The sequence below is a fragment of the Liolophura sinensis genome, chromosome 5, assembly GCF_032854445.1.
Source record: "Liolophura sinensis isolate JHLJ2023 chromosome 5, CUHK_Ljap_v2, whole genome shotgun sequence".
NCBI lineage: Eukaryota > Metazoa > Mollusca > Polyplacophora > Chitonida > Chitonidae > Liolophura > Liolophura sinensis.
Window position 1 is genome coordinate 10,502,966 of NC_088299.1, and position 25,687 is coordinate 10,528,652.

At 40.0% G+C, this 25,687-nt stretch overlaps 1 protein-coding gene and 1 long non-coding RNA gene across 2 annotated transcripts in view; both read right to left on the reverse strand.

Moving 5' to 3' along the window:
• Positions 1-6,260: 6,260 nt before the first annotated feature.
• LOC135465628 (uncharacterized) lies at positions 6,261-8,376 on the reverse strand. The gene is made up of 3 exons (XR_010444051.1): positions 8,303-8,376; positions 7,465-7,600; positions 6,261-6,392 (listed from the first exon to the last, which is right to left on the reverse strand). It is a non-coding gene; the product is annotated as an uncharacterized LOC135465628 (long non-coding RNA).
• An 8,203-nt stretch (positions 8,377-16,579) lies between these two features.
• The window catches only part of LOC135466066 (uncharacterized), a 33,088-nt gene continuing 23,980 nt past the window's right edge, over positions 16,580-25,687 (reverse strand). Inside the window, exons 4-5 of the mRNA XM_064743478.1 lie at positions 22,671-22,826; positions 16,580-16,766 (exon numbers count right to left, since the gene is read on the reverse strand). Coding sequence (XP_064599548.1) covers positions 16,702-16,766; positions 22,671-22,826 — 221 coding nt within the window. The 3' untranslated portion in view covers positions 16,580-16,701. The remainder of the gene's footprint in view (positions 16,767-22,670; positions 22,827-25,687) is intronic.

Sequence of the window (25,687 nt, forward strand, 5' to 3'; positions counted from 1 at the left end):
TATCCATTGTATTCAATTAGGGACAGGATATAAAAATTATCTTTGAATCGATTAGAAAAATACAAACCGTTTATCCCGGACTTCCCAAATAAGTGTACAAAATTATAATCTGTCTTTAAGCTAAGTCTTCAATTGCCCCAACTCTTCCAATTTTTAGGAAAGATATTAGTAGTGCTGACAGCAGAATATGATATTTCTTTCCAAGCTTTATGGAAAAGTGAGTGAGTGAGTGAGTGCTTGGGGTTTCACGTTGTATTTTTTTTTCAGTCATGTGACGACGGAGGAGTCCTTAGAGTGCATGCAGGTGTAATGTGCCTCCTTGTTGCAACACAGATTTCCACCGCTCTTTTATCTAGTGCCACTTCATTGAGATGACTTACCGAAGGCAAGTAGCCTGATCCATTATAATAATACGAGTTAACAAGTTGTCGCACTCTCCCCTTAATGCTGAACCCCAAGTGAGGAAGTTACAACTTGCTCTTTTAAGGCCTTATGTGTGTCCCACCCTATGATTTACCCTGGATCTAATGCCCCGAAACAGACGCTCTACCAACTGAGCTATTGGGGCTGTTTTTGTTTTTTTTGAAGTAAAGATATGAGGATTTCAGAATTGCTGGAAAACACCTTTTCAGTTTCGTGTACTTTGACCTGGGAAATGTTTTCTGAGTTCCCAACAATTTCTGCAATGGGAACCAATTTACCTGTAATTTAGTATTAATGGCATTTCATCAAAACAAAAGTTTGGTGTTTGGTGAAGATCTTGAGGAAAAAAGGGAGAGAACTGGGTATTCTAAACTTTGTTAGTTTGAGTTATCTCCCCTACCCAAAGAGTACAACGCACCATGTGTTAAATACCACTTCTACAACAGCATTGCAATCAAATGCATCTCAGAATCAGAATTTCATACGAATCACAACTTCCTTGGTCAAGGACCTTGACTGGCTTTCTGTCCTACATGTAATTCATCGGTTGTGCTACTTCCCGTCCATCGTAACGTGGCAGATGGCAATGCAGACTCGCTGTACACAGAGATTGAAAAAGGTCCATTTTCATCAGACCACTTGTGGCAACAAAGTACAAAGTAATGAGTGTAAAGCCAAACCTTTTTTTGTGGGAAACAGACTTTCGGTTCCATGAAATTTTAACCTGGGAACTGACACTGAAACAGAATGATCACTGCTATGAAATCTGGACCTTGTTAGATAGTTGTCATCAACATCAACCAATCAGCATCTATGAAAATGTCATGCGAGTTCATACAAAATGGAGGCTGGGGAGCGGGGGGATCACATGACCTTGACCTTGAACGTATGACTGTCTTTAGATGCTGGATTCTTCAAAAATGGACAACAAATGTTGCTCGTGTGCATGTAATCAATATTCTGGATCATTTGACAATGGATCTGAAAGTCCAATTTTCAACAACAAATGTTGTCTGTGTGCGACAGGCTTATAAATGCACCTTCCAAATGCGGGAGTAATCTCAAGGGAGGTAATTCAGTACAGCCCTAATGACTGCATCTAAAGACATGGTGAAATAGTATTAATAATCATTTGTACCAGAGTTTATATGTATGATGATTGGGGTCAACATTAATTGTCTAGTAACAATGTTTTCTTCTTATTTCAGAATATCTGTGTCTAGCAACATAGTGTAATGAATTGTCTGATAACCTCTGAGGGGATTGGGGGACATATTTCCTGGAGTAAATATAGGCTACCGATGTCAAACATGGCACTAGAGGAAAACGTCTTCAAGTTTCTTTCTAACCAGGTAGGCCAACGACCAAACAGTATGTGGGTTTTACTAAGAATACATGCAGGAATATTCAGAGCATAAGTTTGATGGAGCACTTCCAGCGCTTCAGTGTGATCTTGTCTACTGTCAGATTAAAGCATAGCAATATTGTAAGGCTAGACAATTATAAAGCTGGCCCTAGAATTGTGCTAGGATCTGAGGACTGCAGGCTGCTAAGGAAGAAAGGCGAAGCTGCCTTAATTTCAGTGCGCATATTTGTAAAGGTCTGTGCTAAATGACTACTATAGCGACGTTATAATATCGGAGTAAAAGTGTCCGGTGAGACCACAGGTACGCGAATCCAGTTTGTAAACCCTATATGTGTCAAATACCAGCCTCCTACACGTATAAAAGTCTAAATAAAGGCATGAAACGACTTTCAACACCATATGCCAGCCTCCTACATGCATAAAAGTCTAAATAAAGGTATGAAACGACTTTCAAGACAAAGCAATGTCTACGAAATTCAAGAAATAAAGCCTTCAACCTCCAACTTTTCCACTCGTTTCCCTACCTGGAGATATTATCTGCTGGAATCCACCATTAGTATTTCCAAATCAAATGTATTTTGTCTCAGTGCCACTTATATATGAACTATCTGATTCCGCGAGACATACCGGTAGGCCTATATGGTTTACGGACTGGATTTGAGCGCCTGTCGGTGAAGCAAATTTATAAAGAAACGAAAAGCTATAGATGAAACTATTCATTTCATTTCAGTTGTGGAAACAAGCAGGTAGCAACACTCTAAGATCTGCTGAAAACCTTCACATATGAAGATGAACTTAATTCGCCTTTCCAAAACGAAACTAAATCAGCCTATGTTGAATATGTATGCTCACCAACAACAACGTGTGTTACGCGTGGGGTGGCCTGTAAGCGCTTTCCGATGTCAGTGTGCGAATAATTATAACACTATCAGGCTTTTTTCAAGGCTAAATCATCTGCTGTTACTCTTACTACACGTACACACTTACATTCCCTTTGGTTGAAGTGGGATTACTATCCAACAACATCGAACTTGATGAATGAAAAGTGAAGCCGAGGTATTGTCTGGCATCTTCTCTGCTGTCAGCCCTCCTCGTACTTGGCGGGTTAGCAAATGACGTCATCAACTGGAGACGTTTGATTGGCCTATATGTGTTTATTTTTCCCCATGATTTTATTTATTGATTGATTAAATGAGAACCCGCAACCATCCACATGTTGCCAATTGAAGTTTCGCCGCATTCAAGAATATTTTCACTTTTCCTCTGGACAGGAATCTGCTGCTGACGAAAAACTCGATGACGACCTGAAGCTGGAATCAAATGTATACACAACTAGGAGGGATTTCAATGCGTGACAAACATTAAGCGCTGCATAAATTTGGGGGGAAATGTAGGCTAGGTTATCGTATCCTTGATAACATTGCTCTATTTGTGTTATACATGATTAAGTTCGATGTCAACCTATATGAACATTTATGTATAGCTGTTAATGTACTTTTCGCTGAAAGTCGGTGAAAGGGAAATAATTCATCCGGTCATCTCGCTACAAAACAGTTAACTCATGGACCTGTATATATAGAGCTTTATCTCTGTGTCTTTGTAACAGTTAACAAAATATAGGCCTCTCTAGCCATTTTGTGAACAGTTAGGCCTGACTACTGCGGAAAATGCATTATCGGAATCGATTATAAACTATAAATTTATTCGATTTATTTATTTGATATTTTTTACTTTTTTTTATATTTACTTATACGACGGCGGCCACCATTATAGTGAGTGGAAACGGGATATTAGCGATCAGGTGTAGAAGTATGTAGAGCTAACTAAAGCCCGGGGCACAGCCATCCACAGACGGCCAGAGAGGAAATAAATCGATTAATAAATCATTAAATTACCGGTAGTTAATTGCATCAAAGCAGCATGACTCACGCTGAATTTAAATCAGTGAACAGCTAAGAATATTCCATCAGCGTATCTGTATGTGTAGACAATTTTAACAGGGTACCCTTCGAAAATTAATCTGTTAACTTTAATAGAATGTCTGTTGTCTAAGTGATGCTAGAATGTATTCTGTTAATATAACACAATATTCTGTCATATTCTACATAATATCCTGTTAGTCTATTAGAATCTTCATGTTGAATTAATAGAATATGTGTAGGCCTAATATTTCTGGCATATGTGTGTTATATCTGGGATGCCTCCTCCAATAACAGAATACATTCTAGCGTACTCAGACAACAGATTTTCTGTTATTGTGAACAGATTATTTTTTGATGGTATATTTTCATGTTATATTTGTTCTCGTCGCTTTAAGTGGTCTACAATGCTATTTCGCGTAGTCTCACATGAAGTTCACAAGCCTGCCGCCGTTATATGACTTACGTCACATGTCGCCAAAAGGTCCATGTTTAAAATGTATATTGTCGGCCGGGAATCAGACGTACAAAGAAACGCTCTAGACTATATATGCTCAATAAATCAACATAGAAGATGCCAACTAAGACAAAATTTCCCTATCTTTTTTATGTAAAATGCTAATATATATCAGCTGTAAATAAATTTAATTTTAGTATGTGTGAATATTGGTACCAGTAATGCCTAAATGCTTTCAGAGGAGTTAAGTGTGCGTGATTTACCCTTCAACTGTAAAGTAAGTGTAAAGTAAATACGTCTGAAAGTATAGGACATATAAGCAGCTACAACATGAAATAGCATTTTTTATTTCAAAGAAGATAATAAATCGACGTGTACAAAATTTGTTACATTTTCTACACATGATGTATGAAGACTATTTAATAGCTTACAGCTTATTTTACACAAAAATGCCGAATATTTTCTATATTTAAACCTTCTTTTTGCTTGCTGCATGGTGGCATGCGGCTGGTGGCAGCTTTCCACGATGAAGCAACACAAAAAATAATCTGCCAATTTTAACAGAAATTCTCTTGTCTGAGTGATGCTACATGTAGAATGTATTCTGTTACTATAACACAATATTTTGTCATATTCGACATAGTATCTTGTTAGTCTGATAGAATCTTTATGTTGAATTAATAGAATATGAGTGTTATATATAACATTTATTTGATTTATTTATTTGATTTGTGTTTTACGCCGTACTCAAGAATATTTCACTTATCTGTTAACTTTAACAGAATGTCTGTTGTCTAAGTGATGCTAGAATGTATTCTGTTAATTTAACACATTATCCTGTCATATTCAACATAATATCCTGTTAGTCTATTAGAATCTTCATGTTGAATTAATAGAATATGTGTAATATATCTGGGATATGTGTGTTATATCTGGGATGCCTCCTCCAATAACAGGAATATATTCTGGCATCACTCAGACAACAGATTTTTTTGATGGTATATTTTCCTGTTATACGACGGTGGCCAGCATTATGGTGGGAGGGGCATAGCCCGGTGGAAACCCACAACCATCCGCAGGTTGCTGACATACCTTCCCACGTATGGCCGTATATATAACAGAGCAATCTGCCGCAACAGCAGTATACATTCTAGCATCACAGACTTTCTGTTAAAATTAAAAGATTAATTTTTTGCCTGAAACTATTCATTTATTTGATTGATGTTTTACGCTTACACGTCGGGAGGAAACCTGGCAGATCCGAGGAAAACCCCACGGCCATCCACAGGTTGCTGCTAGGCCTTCCCACGTACGGTCGGATAGGAAACCAGCATGAGCTGAAACTTACAGCGACCGCAATGGTGAGAAGCTCCTGGGTCATAGAGGCCTCCGATCCAGTTGACAATTTTTCACATCTATGGCGGTGTTTCATGCAGGTTTGTGGGCGCAGTCTTGCATAAAACTGGTTTGCCCAATGGAGGATAACCTCCGCTCATAGTCGGACACCCCATGAACCTCCTAACTTAAAAGTGCAGCCTAACACCACGGGATCACGAAACGATGTTAAAACTTGAGTCACAATTTCAATTGTTAAACTTGGTTTGCTCCTGGAATTTGTTCTTACCCAGAATTTACATTGTCAAGAAATATTTTGACCATGTTATGTAAAAAAATAACAATTTAAAGTGAACTGAAATTTTTACTTAAGATGCCTAAGATCGCTTCGTGATGTCGAGGCCAGGGATGTGGGGTAAAGCTATAACCATTCATTCATTGGTCTGAGGGCCATGGTTACAGGGAAAGGTACGAATTAGCGATAGATCCAGTCAGATTAATATACCTGACCATATGTGCATTACTTATATTTATTTTATTGGTGTTTTACACCGTACCCAAGAATATCTCACATTATGGTGGGAGGAAATTAACACACGACCATAAGCAAATTGCTGGCAAACCTTCCCATGCACATACGGCTCTTGGGTCATTGCGCCGCGCTGGCACGCTAGCCACTAGGCCACGGAGGCCCGCACTTTCTTGTAAGCTATATATATGTTCTCACCACTAAAATCACAAATACACGCATAGTTAAATAGGTCTTTCTAATTTTAATGCATTAAGCACAGCTTTGACTTATACATGATATAGATGCCCCGCACAGCAGCTGTACTTTTCACTTGAGCTTCACTGGCCATGGTCATCTGGTTTCTGAAGGTACTTTCCGAATCTGAAAGATAAAATACGTGTATGATTCCATGCTGTTATCGCCACTAATGTATGTAAAGGGTAAAACTATTATATGCCTAAATCCAAGTTCAAGGGTGGGGGAAGATCAGGGTTGGGTACATGATGTGATGTCATATGTCATCAACATGAACGAAAATATAACAAAGTTTTGAATAAGAACGAACTAAGAAGAGACTTTGCCTGAATTGTCTAGTTTTTTTCCATTATAGAAAAGTGCATTTCAAATAAATCTCTACAGACAAAAATTGTTTTTTTTTCTTCGTGAACCCTCATGTTAAACTACATGAAAATTTCTACTGAATATGATTAAGGATTGTTATTCAGTAATACATGAAACCTCTCGACGAATCTTAGCGCACAAACCTATTTGCATAATAATAGGATGACAAAATGACACAGCTTTTCTAAGAACGATTCACATTTATTTATTTATAGGTGGATGAAACCGAAGTGTCCGGATTAATTAAAACACTGCACTTGGTCAGGTGCCTGATGATTATCGTGGCTTAAAACCGAAACCGAAGCAGCGTGATCTGGACGCGAAAACGACACCTCAGGTCAAAGTTTTGGGCCCATCGAATGATTTATGTACCGGACATGCATATGCCTATTCTGACAGGATTATATATTAAAAGGCCGCTTCGGTGGACAAACGGTTAGAGCGTCCGCCTCGAAGTGAGAAGGCCCGGGATCAAACCCTGATCGTGTCACACCGAAAACTTTAAAAATAGTACTTGTTGCTGCCTCGCTTGGCGCTCAGCAGGTTGGTGCAAGAAAACATGAGTGGTTGTCAGTATAATTTGACTGGGTGGGGTGTCATGTCAGGTGTCTTCGGCATGATACTTGAGTGACTGCAGCACTTTAGCTACTCGCCCTGCCACAAGAAGAGACAGTATATGTACACACACCTAATAACTCCTCATCGTCATATGACTGAAAAATTGTAAAGTATCACGTTAAACCCCAAGCATTCATTCATTCATTCATTCTTTTATGAAAATGTATGCTAACATAGCACGTTTCTATGGATATAGAAAATCAGAAAACTTTACGGATTTTCCTGACACTCTCGGCGACATTCAGTGGCTTCTGGGCTGTCCCACGTGACATATGCATGCTCTGTCTTAGTCTTCAGACATTCCATTTCACAGGCCATCTCCAAGGTAACCAACTGGCTCGTGCATGTCACTGGAAGCAGCCAATGTAATTATTGAACATTGAAAAAAAGTCAAAACACAAAAATTGTAAGTGCAATCCGATTTCGAGTGGAAACCATGAACATGTATCATTAAAGAATAATCTGATATTTATTTGTTTATGTTTATATACCATTCCCCGCCCAACCTCACCCCCGACCACGCTGATTCAAGTCGTTAAAACGCTGGCTCAGCGCAAATATCAGGGCCCATGGCAAATAAGGTCGTGCGTTCCAATTCAGTTCTCGTTGGTTTGGTTGTGGTTTAAAAAAAAGTCAAGTGGTTTGTCAGGTATAATAGTATACCTGCCGAAGGTCGGTGGTTTAATCCGAGTACCCCAGTTTCCACCACACCATCTTCGATTATTAGTGAAAACATCTTAGACCACGGCTTTCTACACTAATGAAATAAAAAAGTCAGATAAGTTATTTGAAAGATGTTTAAGGAGATTTATGAGCGGGGCAATTAACTGGCGTGCCCGGAGTAAACCACTGTCCGTTGGCAAATTACTGGAGAGCTCACCCACGTGAGACACTGAAACTTGCACGTCATATTCGCCATAACTGATAAAAGATAAATAATCTTCATTTGTTGTTTTCCGTGTTTTTTCACGATACGTATACAGTTGTTGGCATTACATTCTTACTCGCCTTTCTCCAGACTACCATCTTCGAAGCATTGTTGTTAGTATTACCTGCACACAATGTGACCATTAACCCCAGAAGAGTAAGTCTGTTCATGACGACAGCGAATCTTTGTGTATACTGGTGCATCCTTGTGTATTTATCCAGATTTAAACATGGAATTTAGACACTGCTACTGTACAGATATCTAGACTACTGTTTTGGCACACATACTATTTAGCACATGGCAATTTCCCACTATCGTCGCAACCTATATATAGCCTCATTTTACTAGATATTGCAAAATATTAAAAAGTTGTCAGCAAAAAATATCGCAGAGAAATAAAGTGGCAATGTTTTATCTCCGGCGTCCCCTAATAAACCTGACCGACGGGTTATAAGTGAAAAATTCCTGAGCTGACCCATGGGGCTTTAGCCACCAATAAAACAAACAAAGATCCTAACCTTAAGCTGCAGCGTAAATAACGAGAGCTGGGTTCGAACCCATGATGAGGAGAGGTCGATCACCGGCCATACAGACTAACGCTGTAATCGCATGAGTCATACGGGGAGACCCCTGCTACGTCAATATTTAAAAAGAAAAATGTCCTCCAGCAGAACATTTCTCTTATCCATTTATTTACTTATTTCGTTGAGATCTTAGATTTCATTTCTATTTGATTGTTTTTACGCATACTCCACCATTGTCCACCTATTCCATGGCAGTTAATTTTATGGGTTGAGCACAACTGATTGCCCGGCGTAAACCATCTACCTTGGGCAAGTTACTGGGGAACTTTTCCGTATGTGACGAAAAGAGATGCACCCCACGATGGAAGATAAGTAGTAAAATAAGGAATATTAAACTGCTCAAAAGGGACACACGAGCGTCGTCGACTGCCTAAAGTCACCGAGGCCCCACAAGCAGTGAGAAAATCTACAAATTCCTTCGTGTACCTCACGCTCTGAGCCGTGCAACTCACCAAATGCCTTTTAATGGGTCAAATCCCGGCTTTGGAGCGGGAATTATAGATTATTATAGATTATAGATTCCTCTGCTCTCACTGTTCGACAGTAACTTGCCAAAGGTCGGTGGTTTTTAACCAGACAGTCCGGCTTGTTGCATGGATCACTGCTTGCACATATCGAGGTCAGTAACATCTGTCTTTCCTCACTATGGAGGGAAGATGAAGCTTGGACCATTCTTATACATATGCACATCCACGCTACACGCGCCATCTGGGAATCTGTGCCTTAATTCTGGTAAACCAGATTATCTATTGTTACAGTACCACTTCCATTCTTAGGAGTTCTCGCCTCGTGAGAATGCAATTGCAATGCACCTTTCCTTCGCGGTTTCGCGCCTTACAGGCTGATATTGACGATCGTCTGTTTAAAGCCTTGTGTGTGTAAAGGAGTGGAATGATTGAAATTCAAGGGTTTTACGTTAGTACCAGCTAATAGTGGTGATTATATGCGATTATACGGAGGTGTCCTGTCCGTGCGAGGTTATGGGGAAGTGCTACTAGTCCTATCTGAAATGCCTGCATACATGTTCTAAGCGCACATTCTTGTTATTGTTGAGAAATAAATTGTGGCCTATCCCAAGAAAAGAGAGGATGATGACGTTAGTTACGATGTTTGTCTTTCAGTTGACTTCATACACGATCGGGAATTGGTACAATCGTGGCCTTGGGCAGGATGCTCTCTGACTGTTCTTGGGGCCTTAGTGACGGTGTTCGTGTGACATTTGCACAATCTAACGTTCGTTGATGGCCTTTTTTATCTTTCTTCAATGTCGCGGTCACATGTATATACCCCTACTTCGCACGTAAGAAAATTTGTCAACGTCTTGCCAAAGGTTGGTGGTTTATCTCGGGCGCTGCTCCATGTACCCATAAATTTAACCGATAAGAAAGTCTTGTGTGACGCTAAACATCACACACATAAATTATTAGTTTTATGGCCTACAAACTGGTTTGTAAATTCTGGTGCCTAACTACGCTATGATGGCGCCTAATCAGTAATCATATAAAAGTAATTACGAACAGCGGAAAGAGTGTTCTGAAATCTAATGTGGGTACATGTAACTTACGTAACATGGGCCATTTAACCTAGGGGCATGCATGGTGCTAGAATTATTTAGTGTATATATAACCACATATGTTTTTGACATCGGACTTTTACATTTTAACAGAACAAATCAAATCAACAATTATTTATTTGATTTATTCATTTAGTTGGTGTTTTACACCGTACTCTATAATATTTCACTGATGCGACGACGGCCAGCATTTTGGCAGGTTAAAACCTGTCAAAGCACGGTGGGAAGCCGCGAACATACGCAAGAAATGAAATATTCATGTATTCCCAGACTATAATTGCTGTTGCTTTCAAAACAACGAAATCAATAGCTGCACCGAACAGTAGTTATGATCGTTCTCGCATATACATGTGAATAGTTGTGGACTCTCTCACAAGCGCACCGTTCCCAACAAGTTCACTTTTTGTTCCAGCTATAATATGTTTCCCAGTGTGCAATATGGACGGGTCTTGTGTTGCACATTTTCTAGTATATATATAACTTGCATTTAAGGTGTATATTGCACACTGGGAAATATTAATGAAAATATGTAATGATTAATATGCTGCAGAATATTTCTCCTGTTAGCGAGATGGCATAAAATTCAGGCTCTCTTAAATGTATTGTAAACGCCTTACAGTAACACTAGCATGTGAGCTAGATTATCTCATACATTATCTACTGAGAGATATGTGTTGTTGGAAGTGTGTAGAAGACTCGCCGACAAGAATAATATTTTTATATTTTTCACACTTAATGTTCAATGCATTTTTCTATGGTATCGATAACCTTTTGGTGCACATATATTAAAAAGTATATATTAGTCTTTCTTTGACCTAAAGCCCTTCGTTTGAAATCAAATTTAATTTCTCGTTACAATATGCAAATTACCTGTAGGAACGGGTTGCACTTTTTATCTACGATAAAACCATGCTTAAATGCCACAATCACGTAAACATGAACGAAAATCGCTTTCATGGTTGTACCAAAGCAAGTCGCATATTTCACTGTTTCAAAACAGCGATGCTTCGCCATGATGGAAGAAAAGGTTGACAGGGATCTATAAAGCACAGTCATATTGTGTAGGGCAAACCAACGACGACTGAATTCGAACCTACCACTTCATTTGCCAACGGTCCATGGGTTGTGGCGTGAACAACGATTTAGCCTACTGGGCTGACGTATAGATCTACGCAAGGTATGCCTGTGCGAGAAACGATAAACTCTTTAGTGAAACAATAGTTTGTGTATCTTAATCCTCATTAATAAATACTCTTGCTTGGTGATTCCCTCCCTTTGACTATGGCACAGCGAGTAAGCGATGTGATACGGAATGGAAGACTCCGGAAGCATTATTTGCAAAAAAATCAGCACTAAGCATCTCCCGCAGTGTTGATTTTGGTTTTCATCACAAATGTCAAGTTTTCAACTGTATTTTTACGTCGTCCTTTATGGAGAACGCTTATTATTACAGTGAAATGAATTTAACCAGTCATAAACGGCATTGCTTGGATGTTAGTCACCATAGTGACCATTTGGTGGACAATACGTAAATTGCTGCCTTTGGTAGGATTCTTAACTGTTCCAAATACCAGAACATATACTTTTGCACAGATAACTGAGAGTCACTAATTTCTAATTGTGAATATTTGGTCAATGACTTTTCATGGAAAGCCAATGTTACACGTTTTACTTCCATTCTGTATTTTATTAGAGGCTCATTGAGTCACAATCGTTGTTATTCCTGGTAGAGGAAGCGGAGAGGACTATGGGTTTACACCTCGTCTGTCATACGTCAGTACGTCAGTTTGCCAGTATATCGCGACTTATGCAGTTTTCCAGACAGTTTTTCTTTTCGCATTGAATTTAAAATGTCATCACCAAGACACAGATGAAGATTGAGTTTCGCGTGGTTTCTTAAATTTTCGACAAAATCATGGTCGTTTTTGAAAATCCTGAGCATGTTCAAACCGAGTCGAGGCAAGTTTAAGGTTATCATTTAGTCTATTTTCAGTAAAAAAAAGTGTTGGCTGCTTTTATTCTGTTATGGTCGATGACAGCTCAAGGTTTTCTGACGGATCAAACCTGTAAAAGACATGTATTGTTTTCTCAATACTTTCAGAATGCTTTTTCTTTGGAAATAGTTACTTCTCACCCAACTTAATCCGGGTCTGTACCTGCGGTTGAAGAGACCAGTTGCTATTTAATGAGACATAAAGCGACATCTACTCACTCATGTAGCCATATTTAGAAGACTGACTTTTTTGTCTGGTCTACCTCCCCATGTTGTCCAGACGACGGGAGATGTTCTGCGAACTTTGGAATGATAGAAATGGTATAGTGTTCTAATTATCCGGACAAAGAGGTAAGTTTAGTTCTTCCGTACAGATCGTTAGAAATTATGAATACTTTATAATACAATATCGATAGAAAGGAAGATCGTATTTGGTTTACGAGCGAAGGCTGGATTGTGGGAATGCAGCTTTGCCTGTGTTGCATGTTATCTCGTTGGGCGGAGAGTTTAGACCAGTGACTGATTTCCTCTTATAATTCTCTTAATTGACATTTGTCGGAAAATATAGGCCCAGGAGAGTTAGTTAGGAGTGAAATAAAAATCTTTTTTGTATTTAGCTGAACCAACTCAAAAATTCCGAATTTCTTTCGGCAGCATGTCCCTTTAACTATCACTTATATCCATTCATCTTGAACTAACCTGGATACTACCAACTTCAGTCTTTCGAATTGAATGTACATGTACTGCCAGGAATATGTGTATTTTTTTAAGGTTGAACACAGGCATGCATGTAAGTCTAATGACGTGTCGTGGCATACGTGTGCAAAGTGATGTAACAGTAGAGTGAACACATATAGATTGCCCGCTTAGCTGGATCAAAGAGCGCATGTAGCGAAGTACTGAGTGTTTATTCTGTATTAACCCCGATGAGTAGGCTGTTATTTGTCCCCACAAAATTGTATATGTATAATTTATACGCTGGTATCTTGTATTCTTCGCTTCAGCTCGTCTCAAATGAACCATTTTTAATCTGGGCGGAGTAGCCTAATTATATAGACGAATGATCTTGGGAATGTTACCGCTCAAAGACGACACGATTTGGGCGCTTTGATATTTTGTGTATTTGCTCTGTACAAACAGGAAACAACAGAGCTAAACTAATCCTGTATTTGTGCTGACAAAGATCTTTGTGATACCAAATAACACATGGATGAACGTATTAATACAGATGCGAGATGAAAGGCCTCGCCTATTATAACCATGGGGCCTAATCATTGTTCAAGGAACCATTGAAAGATATAGAGTTTGAACACGTTGGACGGGATTGTGTATATATATATCTGCAATATAGAAGACATCAGCGTGGGGAGTAAAACTAAAGTAGCAACGACAGTGTGGTAGGAAGCAAATGGTTCCACGTAACCGCTGAAACCCGGCGTCCTGTCGGCTTACCTCAAATAGGGTTTTATTCTGACGTTTCAGGGAAATCCTCAAGAAAGTAGCAATTAACACGGCCCCTAGTTAAGGAAAATAAGCAGTGTTATCAAATGCAATTAATTAGACCTCACTGGTCTAGAATTACTCAAAATGCTGTGCGGTTATCACGTTTAATAAACAGGAAAACAATGCAAAGGGACGAAGTATCTGGGGCTATTTGTCCACCAGCATAATTCTGGTGCATGCAGGTATGAAATACAAAAGGCACCAGTATGGAGAGTAAAAAACAATGGAGAAGCAACGATAGTGTGATAGTTGGCAGATGGACACACATATAATTTGAAAACTTTTATTCTAAATATGCAGCTGGCCAGAGTGCATTTGGTGATGGTAAACTGTATTTAATTTTTAAGTAGAATGTCAAAACGGTGTTAACAATTGCGCACAGCTATTTGTAAGAACTTTTGTTACTGGCAATGTCTGAGATACATTCATGAATAACAATGACGTCACACATCATCCTAGATCCACATCAATTTCATAAGTCAAACAATGGCTAGATTCCTGATTATGTTGATTGATTTGTTGATTGATTAGTTTTTAACGCTGGACTCAAGAAAAGATTCACTCATACGATCGGCGGTCACAGTTATGGTTGTAGGACTCTAGCCGAAACGTACGGATTAAACCGCTGGCCTTCGGCAAGTCAGTAAGGCAATTGGGGTACCTTCATTGCTGCATTTAAGCTAAATCTGACATGGTGTCAAAAGATATGCCGTGGGTATGCTATAGCAAATTCCGATCAACCAATCAATCATTCAAGCAAAGAATCAAGCAATCAGTCAATCAAACAATCGAGTATTTCCTGGAGTAAATGTAATCGCGGTTTTCGCGCAAAAGATGTAGACTTGAAGAGTCATTTAGTTTCTAAACCGATCGGTCGATAGTTTAAAGTTACTTTTGAACAAAACCTGTTATATTTAATTTAACTTTGATTACTTCAAACTGTCTCCTTACCATTTTACCGATAGTGTTAACACCTGTTATCTAAAACGGAAGACATGTATGTATGTAGAAGCTTCCGTGACCGAGGTTATTAGCGTGCCAGCGTGGCGCAATTAATGGCTCAGTGGCCTCTCCTTGATGCGGTCGCAGTCGGTTCAAATCCAGCTCATGCATGCTGGCTTCCTGTCCGGCCGTACGTGTGAAGATCCTCCCGTAACCTGCGGATGGTCGTGGGTTTACCTCCGGGCTACGCCCGGTTTCCTCCCACCATAATGCTGGTATCCGCCGCATAAATGAAATATTCTAGAGTACAGCGTAAAAACGCCAATCAAATATATATGTATATTTGTATACATATATATTTCATGTATGTACTTCCTATGTATGTATGTATGTATGTATGTATGTATGTATGTATGTATGTATGTATGTATGTATGTATGTATGTACGTACGTATGTATGTATGTATGTATGTATGTATGTATGTATGTATGTATGTAGGCTTGAGTTTGGTAATTTCTAGAACGGGGGATATTCCTGTCTCAACACATCGTACGACAACAGTGGACAACCTGGGTACTATCCAACAGGCACAGAACATTCTCACATTATCTGACTTTGATCAGGACAGCTCTCTTACTGTCCAGATGCAGCTCGCAAGTTTTTATTATCCTCACGCCTAGGACACCACCAAGACACCATCCAGGCCACCTTGCCCCATTTATTGTCCAAACACCGGGCAGGACACCTCTGATGTCTGTGATTATTCAGACGCCGGTCAGAGCACCTCGACCTCCTTATTGTCCAAACACTGGAGGAGACACCTCCGTGATTCTGTTAGGTTTCCTGAACACCTGCTTGTCTGGGATCTGTTAAATTACCCGAACACATGGTTATCTGGCCTGTGCTAAGTTACCTGAACACCTGGTTATCTGGCCTCTGCTAAGTTACCTGAACACTTGGTTGTCTGGCCTCTGCTAAGCTCTCCGAACAAATCGATGTCCATGGCCTGTGTTAAATTACCTGAACACCAGCTTGTCTGGGCTCTGACAGGGTACCTAACACCTGGTTGTCTGGCCTCTGCTAGGTTATCTGGACACCTACGTGTCTGTTCTGTTAGGGTGCCTGAACACCTGGTTATCTGGCCTCTGCTAGGTTACTTGGACATATGGTTGCCCCTAAGCTCTGCTAGGTTACCTGAACACATTGTTGTCTAGGTTATCAGAACACCTGGTTGCCCCTGGGGTCTGTTAGGTTGCCTGAACACCTGGTTATCTGGCTTCTGCTAGGTTACCTGGACATATGGCTGCCCCTAAGCTCTGCTAGGTTACCTGAACAACGCGGTTGTCTCTGGGCTCTGCTAGGTCACGTGAATACCTGGTTGTCTGGGCTAGATCACTCGAGCACCTTGTTGTCCCTAAGCTCTGCTAGGTTACTTGAACACCTAGTTGTCTAGGCTTTGATAGGTTAGATAAACATTTGGTTGTTCCTGAACTCTGCTAGGTTACCTAAACATCTACTTGTCTCTTTCGGCTCTGCTAGGTTAGTTCGCCTCGCCCTCCAGACGTCTTTAACTGACTCACTGGTGTTTAACACAGTGCTCAGGAATGTTTCACTTGTGTGACGACAGTTAGGTCTAAATGGACGGAGGAAACCGGTGTGTCTGGAGTAAATCCACTGATCTTCACAAACCTCCTGACTCTAGGCTGCCACCAAAACAGCCAGAGCTGGATTTGAACACGCAACCTCATCGGTCCACTGTCTGATAGTTCAGTGTATTTGGAAATAATCTGACAAACAACTCGAGGTAGATATATAAGACATAGTTTATTGCTTACATAATCTACAAACGTACCGCATAGAACATCTCCATAAAAATGGTATCGAAATCTGGTCTAAGGGCCAGGCGAATGATGATTGACGCTAGGTATCAGTTTTGAAACCTATTCTGATCGATGCTGTTTTCAGAATCCAGGCATGGAAAGAAGTCTCTCGCTGGAACGAGAAAAGAGCGTGGTGGGAAATTGAAGAGTCAAAATGGTAAAACTAATTGGCATGTAACAATTGGTTTTATACAATACATTCTGTTTACAGGATTTTGTTGTAATGTTTTTCCTTTAACTAAAAAACATAAGAAACGAAAGAAAAAACACACAAAATTAAAAACCAAAAAACAAACGCCACCAAAATCCAAACAGACGTCGCGAAATTATAGTATAATGTGTAAATAAAGGGTCAAAATTGTAAAATTAGCAGGAGGTTATCGATTGGCATGTAACTTTGCGAACAGCAGTTTATAGAACACATTCTGTATACAAGGATTTCCTGCAAAAAATCTTTTTGCTTAAGGTGAAATAGTAAACAATATAAAGCCACAAACGCCTCCCCCCCCACCAAAAGAAACAAAAAAAAAAAAAAAATTAAAACTGTCAAAAGAGCTGGGGGTTAAGATTTGTAATTTATAAGCTTTAGCTTATAGATTCTGCATGTAAGGGTTTTGTTGGAAAACATCTTTATGCCTAAAGTAAAAAAACAAAAACAAGAAAAAAAAAAAAAAAAAAAAAACATAACCAAACTCCTCCAAAAAACTGAAAACTAAAGTACGGAATTTCTTTATGGATAAAATGAAGCATTTATGCTCGACAATTAATGTGAATTTCTTCGAAATATACTGATAATGTGAGATGTCAATATTGTTAGGACTTTCATGTGAACCTTTGGAAAAAAGTTCTGGTGAAGTTTGGTAGTACAATGTGCTCTCGGGATATTAAATCAGCTTTGTAATCAACACCCATGTCCATGTTTCGGGATGGAGAAAAACGTTTGTTATTGACACAAACGGTGGTTCATTATGTAAAAAGCTACGGTATGGAAAGTAAATCGAGAACAGTGACGACAAATGTGATGGTTGTCAAATGGTCACATCTAACGGGCAAAATTTCAGCAATACACTTAAAACATTAATCTGTTAATTGTAAGTATGAGTGATGTTAGGATGTATTCTGTTATTATAACACAATATTCTCGACATAATATCCTCTTAGTGTAATAAAATCTTTTCGTTGAATTAACAAAATGTGTGTGTTGCATTTAACAGAATAATCTGCTGCAATAACAGAATACATTCTAGCATCACTCAGACAACAGACTTTCTTAACACACTTTAATATGCCAGATTATTTTTTTTAGTGTACTTGGCTGTAGAATTCGACAAAAAGCACCGTATGAACGCGGTTTATGAAATTTATGTATTCATTTGATAGGTGTTTTACGTCGTACTCAAGAATATTTCACTGATACCAAGGCGGATAACATTACGATGAACAGAAACCGAGCGGCTTATGAAATAGAGCTTGTCCTATTTTCATTCAACCAGATGAATTGGATGAGTGAATGTCACATATTGCACTGCGTGAATGCCTCTAAGTTCCGACGTCGAAAGGAAAAGAACAAATATTTTATTTTATTTATTTATTTATTTGATTGGTGCTTTACGTCGTACTCAAGAATATTTCACATAGCGGCCCAGTTACGGCCGGAGAGGGAGCCAGCATGAGCTAGACTTGAACTGACAGCAACCTTATTGGTGAGAGGCTCCTGGGTCATTACGCTGCACTAGCGCGCCAACCAACTGAGTCACGGAGGCCCCCAAGGATGGCTAATAAATGTCTTCGCACTAACATGCACTAACCTCTTAGCTATGGCACGTGCTGCAATCTAGTGGATAGGAAATTTGGATTGACAGATTTAGTACTTCACGTTAATATTTTATGCTAGGATTACATTCAAAAGAGAAAAGTTGGCGTTGAAAAAAGGAAGGGTAGGGAATGGGTAGGTGGGTCGTTCCTGGTTGGTTAAGATGCTTGTGCTTCAGGATATGTCCATGATGTCCAGTTCAAGCTTCCATCAAGGAATATTTAAAATTCTGTCCACTCATCCCCCTCCTACAGTGATCAAGGTGTTGGTGGCGGTAACCATTCTACATAGCGTTCGTATGGCCATTTACGTCGTCTTATATTAATTAAGCGGAAGGTGTGAAGAGGAATGGTCATGTACAGAGAAATTGCAATGTGTCGCCTAACAGTTGTTTACCGCCTTTGAACAAAATATCCTTACGCCAATTGTAATGAGATCCTTCTGTCGCTCTCAATTTTTTGTGTGATTTAACCGTCATTGGCGTCTTTCCGTAATTTGCAAAGGACTGCTCCCAAAGTTTAAGGTAGTGCGAAGAGCTTGAGCCTTCGAGGGACAGATTTAAATAATGACGCTATTTCCTCTCTTCGGAGGGAACGACCTGTCCAGTTTAAATTAATCTTATAGACTAGAATCCGAGACAAATGCCGCGACTATCGTATTTTTTATTCTAGTCTCAGCATTCGGAGTTGTCGCCTGAGTTCACCTTGAAACCACACCAAGAATGGATGGCGACGAAGGCGTGGAGATCAAAAGGAGACACGGGCGAGGCGTCCATCATGCCGGTATTCTCTTTGTTAGAAGAACGTGCCCGAGGGGTGGAAGTCAAGGAGGTACAAGGATGGTGTCAACTACCGCATTGTCCCATTAATCAAATTTGCCATGAACAGCACCAAGGGGCTTAGCCAAGCAGGCACGGGCAAACCCTAACAAGGTTACCATGCCACGAAACAAATGAATTATACAACGGCCATCTGCTTTGTACCTGGTTATCTCCCAGGCTCTAACCATAGCTCTGCGAATGTCCAGCAACACCTTTACTAATTGGAATACTTTATACATAGAATATAGAAATAGTCCTCTCAAATGACGTTTTCTCTCTCTCTCTAAATGGTGTAATATGTCAAATGGGGTAATATTTCATCGGTATTTTGTAAAAAAGCTGTTATATCAGGCTCCTCGGAATGCATGCACAGGGCCTACACACAGTTATAAGACAGAACTACCGAATAGAATTTTGAGCAAAAACACAAAGCCCTTGTCATTTCGGAGACAAATTCCGTATGCACAGTATCTCACTAAAATAATGACCAGTTATGGATATTCAGTGTCTTGGTAATGCTTATGCTATTCTTGTGATTGAACGTACTTATTTATTACTTATTTATTTACTTGATGTTTTACGCCGTACTCAAGACTGTTTCACTTATACGACAGTGGCCAGCATTATGGTGGGAGGAAACCGGGCAAAGCCCGGGGAAACCCACGACCATCCGCAGGTTGCTGTCGGACCTCCACACGTACGGCCGGAGAGAAAGCCAGCATGAGCCGCACTTGTATTCACAGCGACTGCATTGGTGACAGGCTCCTAGGTCACTGAGCCGCGCTCGCACGCTAACTACCTCGGCCACGGATACCTCCCTGGTTGCACGTACTATTTACCCGCTTAAGGTTGGCATGGCTAGCTGGGCACGCTGAGCAATCAATAAAGGATTCAAACGAGAGACGATGCGATGCTTTTATACCGGTGACATAATGTAAGAGAACCTCCATCGAAATACCGAAGCGGCTCTATACTACACGACTCCTCTTTAAAAGACGTGCTATTTTGAGTCTAATGCGTAAGTCTTGAGAAATATTCTGTTCTAATTCAAACGCTTAACGTTTATGAATAAAGTTCCAATCCCTTTATATTCTGGGGACTAAAAGAAAATGCGTTTAAAGGTATTTCAAAGAGACAATGTTCGTTGACACCTCCCACGCATATGTCCTTTGTTATTGCATGCGTGGTAAGTCAGTGGCGAACGTGTGTCGCGTGCAGACCTGGGCACTAATAGAATATTTTTCCTTGTCTTTAAATATCCTATTAAGATCCTAATGCACGTCCTTACGTGCTCTTAGAATGGAACATTTCGGGAGGAAAAGCAACCATCACGTAATGACAGTGATGGTGAGAAAACTTATGTTCTACTGTCTAGGCTGACTCTGTCCTGTAGCTTCCTGAACGATTTAGTCTTGGGCACGACATACTGTTTGTCTTAGCAATGGCACGTCTACTTCTATTGACTTTAGACCCCCCTTGTTTGTGACAATCTAGTTAGATCCTCCTCGGATACCAAGCAATTAATCAGCCCCAGTGAACGTCACGCGAGATGCCCGGGTGGGTAAATGGGTAAATAGGCAAGCTTTGTAGCGACTTTAGAAAAAACCGAATGCAGCACCTCAATGTTTCTCATATACACCCTGGGAAACAACCGTAATCGCGTTAAACGGTGGTGTGTCACAAACACCGACCACGATGTTAACAAACAAACCTGGTCATAAAGTAATATACTAGCTCCACTCGCGATGATTCCGTCAACTGAAACATTTTAGAATCAATAACAGCCGATTGAGTGGAATGAAATGTTTTTTCCCGTTTTTAGCGCCTCTGTCACTCTTACTTTAAAAATTCTAAATTTCCTTTGTGATGGATTCAAAGCACATCCTCAACGTTTTTCGTCAAAAAGTACACAAAATCATTAAAAATCAAATGAATTTCAGCACCGAAAGAAAATGTATTCAGATTTCATAAAGGCTGTATAGGAGGATGACGTTTATTTCTGTCTTTTAACGACAAACACATTGTACAGACGTCCGTTTCTTTTCATACTATCACTAATCTCTCTTAACGCATCTTTCATGCCGCAGACATCCAATCGTCTGATCTGATACGCGATTTATTCAAAATAAATTAGGAAACACTGTTTCTTTAACAATCCATGGGGGGCTTCCGATGTGGCCAAATTTCAACGTTAATTTGACGAAATGCAAAGAGATTGGGCCAAGCCTTCGTTCATTTTTATTCCGTCACCGTCTGGGAAGATATCAGAATGTTTAAAAAAAGATCACACTGATATTTAATGATGGTGTCCGCATTTAATGCATGCAATGTGTGGCTAATAGTTGAGTGATTGGTGCTTCCTACGTTATGGCATTCACATCGCAGAGGGCAAATGATCGAACAAAACGATCTGATAGATGACATTGCTCATTCATTATAAGTTTTAAAAAATGCGACACCTCTGGTGAAACAACTCTTGTCAAGAGACTTTTCCTGTCATCGTATTATTTTGTCAAAGTTTTCTTCGTGGAAATAATTCACCAAGAGTTTTGAAAATCAATCTTAAAACATATCTAGCCTGGCGCTGTACGGAAAATGCTTATTGCCTACCTCTCTTTATTTTAAGAAGGTCTTAATGACATCGGTAGTGCCTATCATTCATGGTCTAAATGGTGGTAGCGTTTTTGACATCGTTGACAATAATTGGAATCATCTAGGTCTCCTTCGGCGTCACAACGTTCCAAAACTCAACTTATTTATAGATTTGATTTGTGTTTTACGTCGTACCCAAGAATATTTCATTTATACCACGGCGGCCAGCATTAAGGTGGGAGGAAACCAGGCAGAGGCCAAAACTCCAGGGCTATAAGTCATGGTGTTTTGAGCAAATTGTAGACTGGCCAGATCTGTACGGTTTGTGACTCATAAGCTAAACATTTTATATACGTATGCAACAAAGTAGAAAACTGTACTACGATCGTCACCATGTTTTTACTTTCAGAAAAAACCCCTTCACTAATCACTTTTATGGTGTTAGTATCATGAATACGTGGTTCTCATGTTAAAACGTTACGGCAATGATGTCGCTTTCGCGAGTGACGTTGCCGCTTTACAGCACTGGAGGATCATCAATCGTCAAATTAAACGCAGGTCGGCGTGAACAATAATAGAGATTATCTAAACCCATAAACCATATGGTCAAATAGACTACGCTGTCATAAAATGCAGAAATATGACAATCTCTTGGGAGTAGTGCATTCATTGGTAAAGCGTCATGGCCTAAGATAGGTCAGTAGTTTTGCCATGTCACAAAACAGCAACCTAAATCTGTTGTTTGACCAAAACTCGCAAACCAAATGTTATGGCGAAATCCAAATACTCACCTCCAACTATCAAATCGCAGATAAATTTTCTCGAATAGACAGGGATGATGTATTTGCCGTATTTTCCGTCTGGTAGGTCCACGTTTTCACACATAAAAGCGATCATGGCCGTCCCACATACGACCGGTTCTGTTGAACTTTCGTCAATGGCATAGGCTGAAAACAAAAGGACAAAGTGTAAACTATATCTTCAAAAATATAATACTATATAACTAAGAATCAGTGATATAGACTCGAATTTAGGCTGCAACCACACCATAAGCACATGACCTCGCTGAAGCATTCAGATAGACAGTTATTCTAATGTTGAATTCCTTGACTGAAGAGTTCGAAAGTTCGAATCCAGCTCTCCATTGCTAGTTGATTAATTTATTTATTTGTTTTATATTTCATATCGTTCTCATACTGCAGCCAGCATTATGGTGGGAAAAAAATCACGACCACCCGCAGGTTGTTGGCAGAGCTTCCCACGTACGTCCAGAGAGGAAACCAGTCTGAGTTTGGCTTTAACTCCCAGCGATCGCATTGATGAAAGGCTCCTGGGCCATTGTGCTGCACAGGCATGATACCAGAGGTCACGGAGGCCCCAGCTTGTGATAAATGGTATTCGTTTCCTACATGGTACTTCCCTATTAGTTTATGTCGCTGTTAAAGATTGTACTTCCTCGACACAATGACATTTCCTTAATAATTTCTTCTTGTTCAGTGGCTTGTGTTTTTCTTGAAAGATAGCATTTCTACCATACTTAATCCTTTCACCAAAGCTTTGATGCCCAACACACCTTTAACAATAAATACACGTGTGATAGTTGATGTTGCCATAGTAACGAATAACCGATATAGCTGTCACATCTTAACTCAATGATAAGGTCCTTGGTAGGTCTACCTTTCACTTTCACGAGTTCATAAAGGCAGATTCAAAAATATTTTATTAACCTCCATCCTCTTCTTGCTTTGCTTTTGTTTTGTCCCTGGACAAAATTGAGTGCGAATTCAATTTCCTTATCGCGATACATTGTACATTTGTTTGAACCCGGCTCTCGCTAATTCGGTGGAGGCTTTAAGTCAGGGGATTTGTCAGGTATCTGGTGAAGTGCGGTGGTTTAATCGGGACACTACAGCTTCTTCCACCCTTAATGTCCGCCGTCATGTAAGTTTAAAATCCTTAAGTGCGACATTACTCTTCAATCAAATAAATAAATAAATAAATATATTAATCTACATTCTAAATTGTCTGTTCAAGCTTTAAGGCTTTTTAACACTCCCAAACGTTATCCACCACGTTTCTTTAAATTTTGCAACAACAACCCAGTTGGCAAATATGAACGAAACTTTCAGACTCGTAGTCGCATCTTGTAGTATTTGAGAATAGTTGTCAGCACAGACACCATTCGAGTGATTACTGACCCAGACTACCTTTAGCAAATCACTGGTTTACGAATGTCGAATATGATGTCTCGCTCGAGTAAACGAAGAGATAGATTTTGTTACAAATTTGTCCATCCATGGCACTCAGTCGTGAACGCAGAGTTTATAACCTATACTAACGATGTTATTGCTGGCCTACAAGTTTTTCCAGCGGGATTTGACAAATGGATGCTGGAGATTAAGAATCCCTCTGTCTAGGATAATCGGTTTACGACGCTAACCTGAGTACTGTCTCTGCTGACAGTAAAGCCAGATCGCGTGGTACAGGTCAGCCTTGCGGCTCTACCCTTGACAAAGACAGACGATCGCGAGAACACACAGTTGCAGACGAGAGCCATTCCACTGATGGAATTAAACAACCTTATTGGATTTGGACGCCAAGAAAAGTTACAATACCGCTCGCTCAGATGGTAGATCTATCCATTCCTGGCATCTTCCAAAGGTATTCAAGCGATGCTATATACTTCCAGCATTTTCTTGTGCTAATATTTACCCGGACAAAAGCATGGAATGGTAGGGCGTTTGGGATCAGTACGGGCTATTCGTGGTATACAGCCGATCCACCTCAGCGCAATCTTGTCAAATCTATCCACATTACAACCCATTTGTAGAAATGCCCTTGGGCCGTTGCATTCTTCGGTTACCAAAATAATAACGGTAATACAAAACCCCAACTCACTTTTATCAGTTTCTTTCTTACAAACCCTTATTTTATTTTCCATTTCTGGAAATCTAATTGTGGTACAATTTCACAAGCATGTGGATTCAGGGTGTATTTCTATGTGGCTCGTCTGTTCTCGACATTGTTTTACGAAAGCTTATTACTCCACAAAATAACGTTCATAAAAAGACTCTTAGTTTCAATCACAGAATCTTAATTTCATTTTTAATGTGAATAGCTATTATGCTTGTCCAATTAACGAAGGATGGTTCTGCGGAACAAGCCACGCAAAACCTCCTTTTTCCTGGAAAAGAGTCTTATGGAAAATAATTAAAGATCATAGAACGGCTTAAGTAGTCAAAATCGTCCAATCTTTCTGCAGTAGAATTACTGACAGAATTAGCTGCATTAGGCAACGGAAGTACAATTACCGGCAACGAGCAGGAATCACAAGCCAAAATGTTGTCACGTCTTGGGGATGGGTAAAACTTTCAGGTCGTTGCGAGGAGGTGATTCCTGATAGTCAGTAATTTCCGGATACAAAGTTTGACAGCTCCATGCACAATGACATCTTTGAACACTTGCAACTGTTTTATTGAAGATGATTGCAGCGCGATCAGTGGCGATTGTTTTTAACTGGGCTCTTAAATTTTACCTGTGCTTTCCTGGACGCTGATTTGTTAAACTTTGGACACTCGAGGTATTAGTTGGCCCTCTTCTATCCTCCGACAGCGGATCACCCAGGTTCCATAGCCTCTGATTGCCCCCCCCCTCCCCCCACCCCCATTGCAATATACAATCGGCAGTCCTGTAAGGTGGTCTTAGACCTACACCATTAGTTACCTTGATTTCATCCAAAATGGCATACAAATAAGCTCGCTCTGCTGACGAAAAAATTACGTGCCAATTGTGGGCTTCACTGCGGTGG